Source organism: Cricetulus griseus, chromosome X, assembly GCF_003668045.3.
Source record: "Cricetulus griseus strain 17A/GY chromosome X, alternate assembly CriGri-PICRH-1.0, whole genome shotgun sequence".
Lineage (NCBI taxonomy): Eukaryota > Metazoa > Chordata > Mammalia > Rodentia > Cricetidae > Cricetulus > Cricetulus griseus.
In genome coordinates this window covers 62,211,670-62,228,400 of record NC_048604.1, presented here as the reverse complement: position 1 = coordinate 62,228,400, position 16,731 = coordinate 62,211,670, and the positions used below count along the sequence as shown (strand labels likewise).

At 37.7% G+C, this 16,731-nt stretch overlaps 1 protein-coding gene across 1 annotated transcript in view; it reads left to right on the top strand.

Annotated features, from left to right (window-relative positions):
* Window positions 1-3,572: 3,572 nt before the first annotated feature.
* The window catches only part of Sh3bgrl (SH3 domain binding glutamate rich protein like), a 96,738-nt gene continuing 83,579 nt past the window's right edge, over window positions 3,573-16,731 (top strand). Inside the window, exon 1 of the mRNA XM_027432832.2 lies at window positions 3,573-3,795. Within this exon, the coding sequence (XP_027288633.1) occupies window positions 3,751-3,795 (45 nt within the window). The 5' untranslated portion in view covers window positions 3,573-3,750. The remainder of the gene's footprint in view (window positions 3,796-16,731) is intronic.

Here is a 16,731-nt window from a genome sequence, read left to right as displayed (position 1 = left end):
ATTATTATTATTATTATATCTGTGTGTGAATGATGAGCATGATATGTGTGTGAGGGGTATTCATGTCTGCATGGTCACACATGTGCCATGGTGTATATGTGGAGATCAAAGGACAATTTTAGGAATCAGTTCTCTCCTTCCCTTGTGGGTTCCAGGAGCAAACTTTTACCAGGAGTGAGGCTTTTTACCTGCTGAGCCATATCACTGTAAAGATCCTAAGAAATTCTTAGAGCTGTAGATAAACATTTATTGATATACACTATAGCATTACATTACAGAATAATTGAAAACAAGCAATTTGCTCAATAATAGAGAATTGTCTTAGGTTTCTGTTGTTGTCATAAAGATTATGAACAAAAGCAACTTAGGGAGGAAAGGGTTGATTTCATCTTATATTGTCAGGTAACAATCCATCACTGAGGGAAGCCAAGGCAGGAACTCAAGGCAGGAGGCAGGAGCTTCTTACTGGGTTGCTCCCCATAGCTTGTTCAGCCTGTTTACTTATAGCACCTGTGATCACCATCCCAGGGATGACATCACCCACAATGGACTGGGCCTTCCCATAGCAATTATTAATCAAGAAAATACTCCATAGACTCCAATAGGCAATCTGATAAAGGCATTTTCTCACTTGTAGTACCACTTCCCAGAAAAAGCTAGCTTGGGTCAAGCGGGGAAAATAACTAGCCAGGACAATTGTTTACATAACTTTTGGTATGCCTATAAATCTGAAACACATAAAACCATTCAAAACCATATTTTCTAACACTGGAGAATTACATAAATTTATTTATGTAGGTAAAATTTTACAAAATAGCATTTTATTTATTTATTTTTGATAGAAGATAGAATTCATTCATTGTTCACACAACACAATTTGGTGATCAGCAGCATCAAAGTAAATGCCAATACATTGAAGTGACTGATGTCATTCAGACCATGCTCAAACTAGCTCAAAATAGCATTTTATAATAAATAAAATGTAAAATCCCTGCCATTACATTCAACTCTTGTGCCTTGCCCTATCCCCTCTGCCTGGAAAGGCTGATAATGTCACACAGTAGACATTATCTTTAGTTACTGGGGCAGTGCTCAACTGAGAGACGAGATCTCATCATGTTGCCTGTGCTGGCTTGGAACTCCTGAACACAAATAATCTTCTTAGTTGAGTATCAGGGACCATGGGCACATGCCATGGTGTTCAATATTTTATAATTTTTTTACATGGTATGGGTTTAGTTTTAATTTCTGAAATACACTGACAATTGGCTGTCATGGTTTTCTATGGGAATAGATTGCATGTGTTACTTGAAAACTCTTTGATCTGTCCCAATTTATTCAGACTGTAATCTTTCCAGCCAAATAATAAAAGCAAGTGATCTAGGATGATTTCTCAATGGACAAATTAAATTAAGCAGAAATGACCATTCTAGAATGACCATCCCAGAATACTCATCCTAAGGACAAGTGAATGTAGTGAAGAACAAGTATAATAATATAATAATATCCATTATCTTACCTTAGAAATATCGGTAACACTAGAGCCTTCATCCAGTGGCTGATATAAGCAGAGGCAGACACCCACAGCTAAACACTGAACCGAACTCTTGGAATCCAGTTGCAAAGAGGGAGGAGTGAAGAGCAAAGGGGTCAAGACCGAGCTGGTGAAACCCACAGAAACAGCTGACCTGAACAAGGGGGAGCTCATGGACCCCAGAGTAATGGCTGGGAGGCCAGCATGGAACTGATCCAGACCCCCTAAATGTGGGTGTCAGTGAGGAGGCCTCAGCAATATATGGGACCTCTGGTAGTAGATCAGTATTTATCCCTGGCATATCAATGGACTTTGGGAGCCCATTTCATGTGGAGGGAGGTTCTCTCAGCCTGGACACATGGTGGAGGGCCTAGGTGCTGCCCTGGATGATATGACAGACTTTGGCGATCTCCCATGGAGGGCCTCATGCTCCCTGGGTAGCAGAGGGGGAATGGGGTGGGGGGTTGGTGGGGAGCGGGGGAGGAGGTGAGGGAGAGGGACTGGGATTGACATGTGAAACAGGCTTGTTTCTAATTTAAATAAAAACAAATTTAAAAAAGAAATATTGGTAACAGTATCCCTTAAAAATGTACCAGAATTCTTATCATTAAGAATCAGCAGATTTTATTTATAAAACAATTTATTGGCTCATTTTCACTAAGGCAAATATAACATCTATTACACAAGTGCATGTGTGTGTTTCTGTATGTGTTTCTCTCTCTGTCTCTCTGTCTCTCTCTGTCTCTCTCTCTCCCTCTCTCTCTCTCTCTCTCTCTCTCTCTCTCTCTCTCTCTCTCTCTCTCTCTCTGTGTGTGTGTGTGTGTGTGTGTGTGTAGTACTAGAGATCCAACCTTGGGGCTCCATTTCTCTAAGGTATCGACAAGGCCTACCAGATTATCTGCTAATGCCACTATTCAGTTTTCTAGGAATAATTATTTACATTCAATAGTTTATATGCTAGATAGAAATATTTTGTTCTTTCTGTTCCTTTTTTCCATTATTTTAAGAGTCCAAACAATTAATATAGAACTCCAAAAGGAGAGTTGTACAGCAATAATGTAAAAGAAACTATAGATTTTTCAACATCATGATTATGATTTTGATTTATAGTTATAAAAATTTTCCTTGGCATAGTGCTCTGGGTAGTAAAATGAAGAGTAGCTGTGATGTTGATAATGAGTATGGTGGCTAGATTACTCTAATTTACTGTACTTGATAATTTGTAGAAAGTCTTTTTGTTTGCTTTTGGTTTTTTATAGTCTCACTCTTTAGCATAGTCGAGCTTCTAATTCCAGGCAATCATGTCTCACCTCCAAAGTGCAGAGATTACAGGTATGAAACACGAAGGGCACAAAGTTCGTTCTAAGTATTTACTGATGATTTTCTTCCTGCAATTTCCTACTTCATTCCAGAGTTGTTTATTATTTTTTTTTCTCTACAATTTCCTCCTTCATTCTAGAATTCTTGATTATATCTCCTGCAAATTCCCACTAAAGGATTGTTTCCTATTTTAACAAAAGCCCAGACAAAAAGAAGACTTATTCTGCTCTTTCCGGTTTAGGGAAACTTGAAACTTCTCTCCAGCCCTCCTCCACATCGCACAACATTTCAGAACACACCGAATTCCTGCAACCAACTAAGGTTAAAAAAATCGCTCACTTCATTATAGGCGTCTTAAAATACACAAGGCTTTGATAACGTGGTTTTAAAAAAATTAAACTAGTGTTTGGATTCAACACAAAGCTAGCTTTCAACTATGTTATTTGCATACATTTCTGAGCAGGAAGTAACACTCAAAACTTCTGTTGTACATGGGAAAGGGTCCTTTATTCTAACCTAGTGCAATTCAGGGATCCCCGCCCCCCTACTCCTTCTTTTATTTCTCCCTCGCCCCCTTCCAGGAGAGGGAATAGTCAAAAAGAATTGTTTTAACAGATCTCGCGGTGCTGTTCGAGATCCTGTGTTTTAAAAAAACAATTTAGAAATGATGCAAATGAGCCTGAGCCTTCCGGGGTTTGGGGCTGGGACTGCAGTGCTGGAAGCTCATTGAAAGCAGCCACTGGTGGAGGCGGGGCTCTGGCCAGTTCCCCTTCCACCTTCCCCCACCCTCCTCTTCCAACCTCTGTTTGGCCCCTTGCTCTGTTCCAGCGTTGCTGCAGCTGTTTCTCAGCCCTTTTCAACACTCCAGCGACCGACCACAAGCTCTTGTTTCCAGGATGGTGATCCGTGTATATATTGCATCTTCTTCTGGCTCTACGGCGGTAAGGAGAGTGGGAGCCCACCTTTGTTGTTTTCCAACACACTAGATCTCTCTGCCCCAGAACCGTTAAATTGCAGAAGTTACACTGGAAGCTTCTCCTTAGAAGACGCAAGCATCGCCCACTACACCCCCTCTTTCCTTTCTTCCTTTGTTGCGTCGATTTCATTTCTTTTTTCGTGGAGTTAGCTTTGTTTGCCTTCAGACATTAGTGCCATATTTCATTTCTAAAAGAAAAGGAAAACTACCGAGTTTAGGTAGATGGAAGGAGATAACTGGTTTATAGATTTCACGGTTAGGTGAAGTCAAGTAAAATAAAATAAAATAAAATAAAAAACCCAGTGGCTTTCAGGCTATCAAGGCAATTAACAAATATGCTCTCAGTACCGAGTTCAGGGGAAGCATTGCATTCCTGTAAAGGATGGGGGTACTGCTGGGGAGGGAGTGGAAGACTCCTGAGATACTGAGATTATTGTGAAACTACTGTATTGGAATTATTTTGAGAGCATGTAGGCAGGGCATAGAACATTAAAAGAAAATAGAAAGTCAGGAACAATGATACAAATGATTTTTTGTTTCTTCTTCTTCTTCTTCTTCTTCTTCTTCTTCTTCTTCTTCTTCTTCTTCTTCTTCTTCCTCTTCCTTCTCCTCCTCCTCCTCCTCATCCTCCTCGTCCTCCTCCCCCTCCTCCTCCTCCCCTCTCCTCCCTCCCCCCTCCTCCTCCTCGTCCTTGTCCTCCTCCTCCCCCTCCTCGTCCTCCTCCTCCTCCTCCACCTCCTCCTTCCCCTTCTCCTCCTCCTCCTTCTCCTTTTTTGGTGTGTGTGTGTGTTTATTTAATGTAGTGTGGGGCATGCCCTCCCCCATATCGATTCTTATTTTGACTTTTTCTTTTCCTTCAAAAGGTTTTCCTTCTAAAACCCACTACTTTAAGACTGGAGAAAGGACATATGGCACCTGAGTTGCTACCCCTTCATAGGATAGAATTTTCTTCCTTGATCCATTTGCCAATTGTTAACTTAGCATAAGAGTTTCTAGCATGTCTGTGGAGGATTGGGTAAACTGAGGTGAAAGCTGAATGCATACTCATGGTAAATAAAGAGCCTCTGTTCGTGCAACCCCAGGAGGAAAAATAGGCCAGCAGTGGCAAGAGCAGATGTGTGGGCTCAGGAATTGGAATGTAGAACTAGAGTGCTGGAGACCCTGGGGTGTTGGGTGGTTTGTATTTACACTTAAGAGGATCTGGAATAGAACTGAAGGTTCCATGAAATCACCAGAACGTCAAACCTTGAACTTTGTCTCTTGCCAACATGTGTGGGTGTGTCTAGACTGTACTTTAAAGTATAAGAAAAGTTACTCTTAAGAGTTACTGAATATTTTGTTTGAAAAAAAATAGAAATGTTTATTATTAGTTTGGGACTCCACATTAGAAACCTCTTGGCCTCCATACACAACATTCTGATATTTCAAAGTAAAACATGGGTTACTGACTACTAATTTACTACAATAACTGCATTTTCAAAAACCAGCTTAATGCCTTTGGTTAATCCTTATTAGATTGAACCTCTCGAGCACGTATTTTTTTTTGAGTGTGGGGATGCGGGGATACAGTTTCAACACTGCTGTTTGTTCTTTGCTTTCTTGCTCTTCAATTTCTCTTCCAGAAGTCAACTTGAGGAGAAACTGCTTTAAGAATTTCATCAAGTATTAGAGTTACACCTCCCTCTTTCTTTTTTAAGATTTAAATTTCTAAATGCCCTAGGAAGGATTAAGACTTTTATTAGATTATTTAAATGATAGATATTTATGGAATTTTTGTTTAGTTTCTTTTGTTTTATTTCCCATGGATAACTCTTTGTCCTTTGTTTCACTAATTCTGTTTTCATGAAAATGTCAAAATTTTCAACTTCATAGTGCCAAAATAAATGATAGCTTCATTATAATCTTGCATTTTAAAAATAATCCCAAAATAGTATGAAGAGAGGATCTTTAAGGAGAACTACTTTACATGAATGGGGTAGGGGAGGAAATTTGAGAAAGGAAATTTCAGTTTGCTATACCAAAATTTTCCTTTAAGATAGTAAAAGAATTGTCCTTTTAACAAATGATTTAGAAATTTGGAGGCAAATGTTCTGATGGAACCTAAAATTTGAAAAGATACATTTCTATAAGTTATTATGTGTCCGATGAGTGTTTAAGTTTCTTGGCTTTGTATTGAATGTTTTGTCTGCATATGTATATACTATGTGCATGCCTGATGCTCACGGAGACCAGAAGAGGATGTTGGATCCCTTGGAATTTGAGTTACAGATGTTTCAGAGCTACCATGTAGATGCTGGGAACTGAACCCAGGTCCTCTGCAAGAACAACAAGTACTCTTGACCATTGAGCCTGTTTGCATATTTTTCCTGAATATTACAAAAATCAGAAATATTATGTGGTTATTTGTTCTGTTAGTGATGTCGAACAACATTAATGAGCAATGCTATAATCCAAGACTTCCTGTATTTCTCAGCCTAATTTAAAAAGCAGCTTTTAAAATGTGTACTCATCTCTACCCCAATACACAGGAGTAGCATTTGCTTCTCAAGGTTAGAAGTAAAATCAGATGTGTTAGACTTTGCAGTGGATTCTTCTTTTGTTTGTTTGTTTGGGGACAGGGTTTCTCTGTGTAGCCCTGGCTGTCCTAGAACTCGCTCTGTAGATCAGGCTGGCCTCAAACTCAGAGATCTGCCTTCCTCTGTCTCCCAAGGGCTGGGATTAAAGATTTGTGCCCTCACAACCTGGCTGCAGTGGATTCTTGATAGTAACAATAATAAGGATAGCTGATAGGCCTTTAATCCCAACACACAAGAGGCACAGGAAGGCAGATGGATCTCTGTGAGTTGGAGGCTAGCCTGGTCTAGTTCCAGGACAGCCAGGGCTACACAGACAAATCATCTTCAAGAAACAAAACAAAAGGATACCTGATAGAATGCTTAATTGTTTTAGGCACTACCTTACATTTGATAATAATCTCATGATTATGTATTTTTAAGAAAAGGAAATACAGACATGAAGAGGTTAAGCAACTACTCCAGTGTCACACAGCTACTAAGCCACAGAGTTCTAATGCAGTGCAAGCTGCTTGAATTATACTTATGTATAACCATTAAAAAATACATGCTGACAATGATTCAAAGCAGTTAGTAGGCGTGACAACATAAATTTGAACATGACCTTAGATGTCAGGAGAATGAGTAAGTCCTGCAGGTTGAGAAGAACTGCCCGGAAATGCCCATATGCAGGAATACCAAAATGAGGATCTAGGGTAGAGGAGGGATGCTGTGTCTGTAAGTGAATGTAAGTAAGTAGGGTATGTGGTTTATTCAGGGCTAGGAAAGTAGAGAAGACATGGGCACATTTTGGAAAGCCTAACCTGACATTTTTAGGTGAAGCTATGACAATTCAGGCCTTAATTTCATTTCTCTTGGTAGACTCATCTGTCAAGAATGCAGTTTCCAGTTGTCAACAGAAAGTGAGTTCTGTATGTTTGTATTTTATTTCTCATCTCTTCCTAGGGTCACTTAACATCTGTTAATTGTTTTTGAGACAGGGACTCATCACATAGCCCAGGTAAGACTCGAATTCATGACCCTCCTACCTCAACTGCCCAAGTGCTGGGACTACTGTAGATTAATGCAGCCACATCTGCCTTTCTACTCCTTCATTTGTTTAGAAGTGTTTACGCCCATTATTGATATGTTGACCTGTAGTAGCATATGTATATATGTATATTACATATATACCTCATAGACTGCATATATATGTATACATACATATATATACACACTACACACACACACACACACACACACACACACACACACACACACACAGTATAGCAATTTAGATTGCAATGCCTTATAAATTTACGTTTAGAAGAAAATGGTATATTGAATTCTGTGTCTGCATAACTTAATAAGTTGCAGTAACAGCAAAAAAACAACATTGACTTTTTGTTGAAATTGCTAGAATGATGATAGAAAGGTTTTGTTGGCTTAGGAGAATTCTTCACTTAACTCTCCAAGATCCTTATTTGAATTCCATTTTCTATCCTCTATGCATTCTGTGTGTGTTGGTGCAGAAACTTTATCTTAGGTAGCAGAATTTTTTGCTGTTTTATTTTGTTTTATTATCCAACTTTGTTGGAGTAGTATTTATTTAAAGTTTTTCATGAACTAATTAGAAGATCAAAATCAGAAACCATCAAATGAATAGGAATATTTTTGGAAACCCCAAGCAGTGAAGAATGGTGATTTTCAAGTGTCAAACGCAAAGACTGAATGAAGATCAGCACCTTCAATTTGGTACCTAGTACTTAAAAGCTGATTTCCCTGTAACAGTGGTAAAGCCACTGGAATAATTTGGCTCAACTTAAAAAGGCTTAGCAAACATATTTCTCACCCAAGCACTAATCAGGCTCCATCCTGCTTACCTTCCTGGATCAGATGAGATTGGATGCATTCAGGGTCGTATGACCGTAGACAGGAAACATATCTCAGTGGTGTGGCTCCTGTGCAATTGAAAATGCTTGAAAGTCTAACAATTATTCTATGGCAGAATGTATTATGAAAGATAAGTAAAAAGCCACAACCTCATAGGTGAAAAGGATAACGTGAATTTATCTTTAGCAAAAAGATTCGTTATTCTGCTCAGCAAGAATAATAACCTTAAGGTCAACCCTTCTGTTAGAATGGCCTGTGTTAAAGTAGACATGGTCAGGCTGAATGTTCTAATTCTTTGCAGCTATTCTTAGGTATCTTTTCCTAAAATATGTATTACACAATAAGCTATACATATTTAAAGATATGTATATTTATTCTTCAAGAAGTTTATATATACATGAATGTATTTTGATCATCTTTGTTTCCTCCCACTCCTTCCCTTATCTCTTTCTAGATCTTACCCCCAACCCCGCCCAACTTCTTATCCTCTTTTTCTTTTAATATAACCTGTCAAGTTCACTTTGCATTGCTCTTAAATGAGTGGGAGTGGACCATCCACTGGAGCATGGTAAACCTGCTGGGGACATTACCTTTAAAGGAAATTGAGCCTCTGCAGGCAGCCACCAAATTGTCAGTAGCTCCTCAGGTAGGGGGAGGGGCACATGAATTCCTCTCCCATCCATGTTGGAATGTTGATTGGCTTGTTCTTGTGCAGACAACCACAGCTGCTGACAACTATGTAGGTTTATAGAGTATGTTTTGCTTTATTGGAATTATCAAGGGATAATGTCATATTGTGTTTTATTGGTAAAATTAAACAGATGACAGGGGATTTGTGAGTGACTATTTGACAATCTGTTGGCCTTCAATTCTACCTTGCTGCCTACCTAGAGACCTTTTAAAATTACAACTTTTTACTTCCTCCAATCTAGACCAAGATGAGACAAACATACTTTCAGATAAAAAGGGCAGCTCTTTAATTATGACTGCTTTTGTTAGTATGGGAGACAAAGGTGACATTTAACACTTGGCCAGCCCAGGAGAGTTTTAAACAAAGGAATTGTTTTCTAGCCCAATGCTGTACTTTCTGCATATATGGTTGTTTAAAGGGTTGTAGACTTGGAGAACACAATGAAAATTCAAATAAAAGTTTAAAAATACCACAGCAAACTCAAACTCCATATATTTGAAGTGTTCAGCTCTGTTGGATTTTTGTTGTCTTTGTACTACTTTTTTGTTAGCAGGGCTGTTTAAGATTTGGCTGCAGTAATAGTAAAAACTGCCATGTGTTCTTTATACAATGCACATACCAGGCACTGTGCCTAGTGCTTTCCATACATTATCACATTTAATTTAACTCTTAAAGTAACTGTGAAGTGCTATTATTCGACCCGATTATGTGTTTGTAGAGACTCTCACTGAGATTCAAAAGAGATATTAGCTATATATTGACCAAGACCAAAAGAGCTAGAAATGGCAGAGCTGGGATTATAGTCGATACAGGATGTTGCCTTCAGAAACCTCAGCATTTTTGTTTACATATCTTCCACGTGTAGACATTACATAGAAATTTTGATTTATGATTAGAAATACAAATACCATTGAGGCCAGCCTGGTCTACAGAGCTAATTCCAGGGCTACACGGATAAACCCTGTCTCAAAAAACAAACAAATCATTTAAAGTAGGGAGTGTGGATTATCCCAGTGGGTAAAAGTGGTAATGTTGTCTATGCTGATGACCTGAGTTTGGAGTCCTAGAATTACCATACAGGTGTAAGGAGAAAACCAACTCCTGAAAGTTGTCCTCCCAACACTCACTGTTAGGTGCCTGCATTCATGCATACATATCATATTCATGCATACAGATCATATACATGCACGTGTGCACATACAATAAAAATACTTGGGAGATCCTCTTACTAGATAAATGTGTCCTCACTATGGCCCGTACTTGAGAATGAGCTGCTAAGAGACAGAAGACTAAGAGGGAGGCCAGCATTGCATTTTCTTTTTACAACTTAATAGGGTTACATTTTCAGTAGTCTTTATCCCTTTTTGTAGGGGCTTGTGTTGCATATTGAACTTCTATGACTTTGATTCTCATTTTTGAAACTATCTTTTTTTTTGCTTAGCAAAACTGATAATCATAGCACTCTGGAAGTCTGAGGTACAAGTATAGAAAGTTTGAGGCCAGACTAGGCTCCATGGTCAGGCCCTGTGTCAAAAAAAAGAAAAGAAAAAAAGGATAAAAGGAAAATAAAGAAAACCAAACATACCAACCCAACCCCCAGATACAGGAACAGCCACCAAAACATGTATTTTGTGGCTATACACTAACATGGTAAAAAAAGAAAGGTAGGTTTTTATGAATCTATGACTAAATTGGAAAGCAGTATTTTTATGATTTATAAACTCTGCCTTTAGATTCTCGTCTTTGAATTATAGTCTTTGGTTTAGATCTTCTGGAAATAAGAACCTATCACAGCATTGGTTTGGAGCCAAACATTTATGCTTGGGAGATTTCCAACAATGAGTCTAGACTAATTAAACTTCACTTTTTAAGTACCAGACAATATTCATCTCAGGTAACAGCTACTGCAGGAGACAAGTTGGTCTGTTTATTTCACCATCACTTCTCAGAAGTTGTTTCATCACAAGTGTGGCATATTTCTCATTGTTAAAATTTTAACAGTATGTATTTCATCAAGTTGCATGGTTTTGGAAGCTGTCATCTCTGGTATAACATTTGAGAGTTGATTTAGAAGGAAGACTTGGGTAGATAGTTACTTATTGTTTAAAAAATGATTAACTACCTTGCTTTAATTTTTGGTGCAATAATTAGTCCTCTTTAGTTGACAGTACTATGAAAAAGACTCATGGTACAGCTCAGTGGTGGAATGCTGTCCTAGATGGGTGAAGTATTGGGTTCGATACCCAGTGCTTCAAAAAAAAAATCCAGAAAATATGGAGTACTTAAATATACCTTGCATAGAAACCACAACTTTACATGTAATTTGTTATTTAGTTCTATAACAACTAAGTGAAATCAGTATTAAAATTTCATTTTTTTGAGATTGGGTCTCACAATATGGCCTAATATGGACCTATAATTTTCCCATTTTCTATCTTTAGCACCCTTATTATGGAGACGACAGTCCTGTCCCACCACACCAGTGTCTAGTATCCACATTTTTTTCGAGACAGGGTTTCTCTGTGTAGCCTTGGCTGTCCTGGAACTTACTCTCTAGACCAAGCTGGCCTCGAACTCATAGAGAACCTCCTGCCTCTGGCTTCTGAGTGCTGGGATAAAAGGTTTGTGCCACTACCGCTCGGCACAGCCCACATGTTTATTTGAGGTCACTGTCTAACCCTAACTATCCTGGAATTCACTATAAGATGAAGCTGGCCTTGAACTCACAGAAATCCATCTGCCTGTGTCTTTCACAAGCTAGGATTAAAGGCATGCACCATTATGCCTGGCTGGAAACCTTGAGAAGCAAAAGCAGGCTAAAAAGTTAACAATGCCACAGAACCAGGAAACTACCTTCTAGAGTTGTCTGATCTGAAGCCAGTGCATTTAACCTCTATGCCAATCTATGTACAGATCTGATATTTAATATTACTATGTTTCTGAACTTAGAAGTCACTATAATCTTTCTTTCCCCTGATCTTGGAAGAATCATGAAGATATTTCATAACTAATTGGCATATAGCAGTATCAGAGACAATTAATTCTAAGGATCTGTTATGTCAAGTAGAGAACTTAGAATTCTTCAGAGCAGAAAAACATAGTAATAATCTCTCAAGACTGATCTTGATTAGTTAGATTATGAAATATGTTCTTTAGGTCAATATAATAAAATCATCTTGTATAAGCTATCCAAACAGCAATAAAATAAATTGATTTTAGAATGGATTTGAAGGGTGAGGTGTGTTATTTCTTTTTGACATGAGTATGCCATCACACCTTTCTTTGTCTGTTAGCCTCACAACTTGAATATGGGTAGTCTAAAATGAAGGATACCATGGAAGAAAATGTCTATAAGTGTTCTAAGGAATTCATTATGGAAAGTCATTGGATTTGAGCTCATTATTTCAGAAGCTTATATGTAATTGGCCTTTTTGTGTTCACTAAATTTTTTGAGGCTCTTAAAACAGACAGTTGAGATGAAGCTTTTCTAGTGAGCTTCTACTTAAAATGAAGACAAATAGATTAAAATTAAAATTTCTCAGCACTTTTGAGGGAACAAAGCTTTTTGGTGGCTGGGGGCAGAAAGTTCCTGCTGGAGTGAGTTCACCAAATGATAAGAGAAACACTTGCTAAGTCTTAAAGTGAGTAAAGAAGCAGGGGACCAAGACCCAGAATGAGGCCAAACACTTGTGATATTATGGCTCATTATTTTTAAAGGAATTTTGAAAGACGTGTGAATAGAATATGAAGAAACTGTGATGAATTATCTAGTTATTATCTAGGTAGATAAGGAATTTGATTTAATTTTGAGGTTGAAATTGAAGAATGGATTTATTTGGTATTTTTGTAAATACTGTTTGTATTTATATTTTACTGTTTTATATTGTATTATACTGTTACATATTTATATTATAAAAGTAGTTTATATTTACTGTTATATATTATATGGTTACATGTTTATATTATATGGGGAGTTTAAGAGAAGATTGTGCATCACATTTAGAATCTAATCTTATGCTACCAAAAAATGTGAACACCAAACTTCATACCTCAAGGGATGTTAGCATTACCCAAATGCCAGAGACTCCAGATGAAAGGCCTGCCCTGCCATCCACATAGCATGCATCTCCTCTAAAGTCAGTGTTTCTACATTTTGTGTAAACCAAAAGTAATACAAGCTTGCCTACATAATTTATGCCTAGATGTCCAAGCAGATTTTAGTGTGAATCAACATATAATAAATTTTGAAAATCATTCATTTACAGAAATAGATGTTCCCCATGGTTGGGCATTATGTCTTAAGAGTTTTGCTTTACAATTAATTTAAGCACATCATTCATAACCATACTACTTACAGTATAGAGAAAACATCTAAAGAGCAACTGTTGGAAAAAATGAGCTACTATATCATGTAAAAGCACACTCGAGGAGATTGATGAGAAATAAGCAATATTGACCTCATGGGTTCATCTGGAATGGATTGGTCTGCAAACAATTAGAAGTAAAGGTTCTTAGATGATGTCTTAGTATGGGAAGAAACTGGAACTGACCCACACTGGAGAAAAGGATCACAATTTTGTTTGTTATTTACTTTTATTTCTATGTGTGTGTTTTGCCTACATGTATGTCTGTGTAGCACATGCTTGCAGTGCCCCCAGAGACCAGAAGAGGACATTGGATTCTCTCAAACTGGGTTTACAGATGGTTGTGAGTTTCTGGGTGTTGGAAACCAAAATGGGTCCTCTGTAAGAGCAAAAAGCACTCTTAGCCATTGAGCGATCGCCCCATCCACAAGGACTAACATTTGATGTTATAAGATTTCTTTGAATTATGTGAAGTTGGAATGCTAGGCTGTTTTCCTAGCTAACCGAGACTGAGGGTGACCTTGAACTAATGATCATTGAATGTGCCTCAGATTACAATATATGGGCCACCATGAATGGCTTGTATGTGTGAGTCATTTTATGTGAAAGCATATGAGAAAAAGACAGGTGGCGTCTTACATATAACTTTAAATGTGTTTTTCTAAAATTTTCCTCAAGCTGTAGAAATTCCTTCTGTCATAATAACTGTTTCAAACCATAGAAGGAAGATTCCTGTATCTAACAGAACAGATTTGGAGGCTAGGTCAGTGTTTTTATTTCTTAGCTTTTTTTTTTAATTGACGTCCTGTTGCATGTTAGAAGTAGTTTCTAGGGCCCTACATTAGAACTACTATAAAATGCAAGCGAGGCATGAATAATAACTTATTTACTTTCTCACTCCTCAGACTATAATTAAAATGGAGTAAGATTCTAAATATTTCCTGATGCATCAATAGATGGCATAATGCAGTTCAAATGCAATAGGCTACCAACTGGAAATTTGTGGTTGGTATTCAGAAATGTATGATTAGAGTTGGGCAATGATGGTGGCTAGAAAGTTAAAAGTGTAGGAGTCATTCACCCAGTGTTATTCGAAACTATGGGAAAGAAGGAACTAAGAGGAAGGAATTACAAAATGAGATGTGGATACAACCTTGCTGAAAATTTACACATAGGAGGTGATGAAAGGAATAGAAAAAGAAGGGAGATTTCTTAAGGAAGATGAGAGTGGTCCAGAATGGAACCTAGGGTAGAGAGGCAAGTGTTCAGGTAGCTTAAGCATTGTTCGGTAGTGCCATGAAGGAATTGTGAAAATTGATAAAATGTCACTGAGTGCAAAAGCAGGAAATGATTAGTGATCTTAAACATAGTTTCAGTGGCATGCTGAAAGCAACAGCCTGCTTGGAAGGAATAAGGGATAGAATCTACAAAAATGAAGAGACCTATATTGTCTGTTTTTTATTAGTGTGGTGAAAGGAAAGGCTATCCTAAGCTAGATAGTGAGTAATATATCAGCTAGGGATAGACAATGAGACCCTTTCTCAAGTAATGACAATAACAATAAATAATTATCCTTACTAACTCAAGTTTCCTATAAAGTATATATTGACCACAAAGAGAGTTCTTTTATTTTTACTGGCCAGATTAAAATTGTTTTTTGTAAGAGAATAAACAGGAAAGTCACAGCTCTTACATAAAGTATGAATAGCTGGACAATTTCCACTACCTTCACTTGCCAAACCAATTAAAAAACTGGCTCTTTAGAAAATAATAGTTTGCTGGCAGTGCTTACCTAGTATGCGCAAGGGCCTGGATTTGGTCCCAATCCCTGAAAACAAAAATAAATAAATAAATAAATACTTGTGCATGCATGTGTTTTACACTTTAAATTATTTTTCAGAGATGGATAATATTAGTCCTAAGATAGTGTAACGAATGTGCTGTTTCTACCAGTAGAGTTGTTTATACTTAGTTTCGTTGCTAATGCTGAGTCTCCCGAAGGCTGCAGGTGGGGGGATCAGTAAGCAGATGTCTCTGTAACCTTAAGATTTATGGGCTGATGTGGAATCTTGTGAACTAAATTCAAAGAAGATAAAGAGATGCTTACAATTCTTTGGGATTCCATATAACCAAAATTGTTACAGTCTAGATCTGAGGGTTTATTGAGCCTTGGCTATCTACTTCTAGGTGGAACTAACTTGATAGTATGTGGATATCTATAAAACCATCTAAACCAATGAAAGACTGAATAAAGAACCTTGTTAAAGAGTGGATGTTTTGAATAGATTTGGTTAGGCCAAGTTCTGCCAACTCTCAGTCTATAATTTGTGCTGTGGAGTTTTTTCCCCTTCATGCTCTAATTCACACGTTCATTAAGAAAACATGTATGCCAATCACTGGAGTAGATTATGTACCTTAGTTCTCAAGGACAGGAAAGAACCTGGAATAAATGTCTTTCAGATCCTTGTGTGACTCAGAATGAGAAACTATGGGGATTTCCTTTCAGATGATTAAGTTATGTGTCTGCAAATAAGGGGACAATATGAGGTTTTCATAGGCCAACATACTTTTGGGAAGTCTCTGCTGGTGTATTGATAAGCTCTCACCGGAGTCACAGTCTTCAACAGATGTTCAAATACATTTTTGGTCTACTTTACAGTCATATTTCCATGAATAGTTATTCTAAAAATGGTGATTATTTATTATTTCAGTTGAACTTTCACCCTGTTTTTTTTTCCATTTCCTTGGAAGGGTGTGGGAATTAGACCCTAAGTACAATGTACTATTTCAGTTTTTTTCTCAACTTGCACATGCAGCCGAGGCATGATTAAGGTCAGTTCTGATTAAGGTCAAATGTAGCTGTGATGACAGGCTGGAAGATTTGTGGTGTTTCTACCCAACTATTTCTATCAGTTGTTTTGGAATTTCAGGGGAAAGCACTATAGCATTTTTTTTTATTTATCTGACAGATCCTGTCCAGGCTTATCTAGGTTCCCTTCATCTTGGGATCAACCTGGCTGGGACACTTTGGATAAATAATTATGCCTTACAAAAACTTGAGCTGCATTCATTAAGCACTTATGAAAGCCTAGTTAGTCTCATCCATTCCACTGTCCCTGGCTCTTTCCATTGCTTTTCTAAAGTTTATAGGATTCCCAGGTATTTGGTTTGAGGTTAAGTGTAGGTTTCTCACAACAGTTTGGTTCATTGTTTATATCACTGCTAAATTGGATAAAGGCTATATCTTGTGCTAGAAATTCCAATGTAGGGGCTATTCAGTATGTTGGACTTTAGCCAACTATATGACAAAAAATGCTAAATGCTGAAATAATTAGTATTTTCCTTAAGTTTCCACCAAATAATTAGACAAGCTGATAACTTCCTCTCTCCTCAACATATTC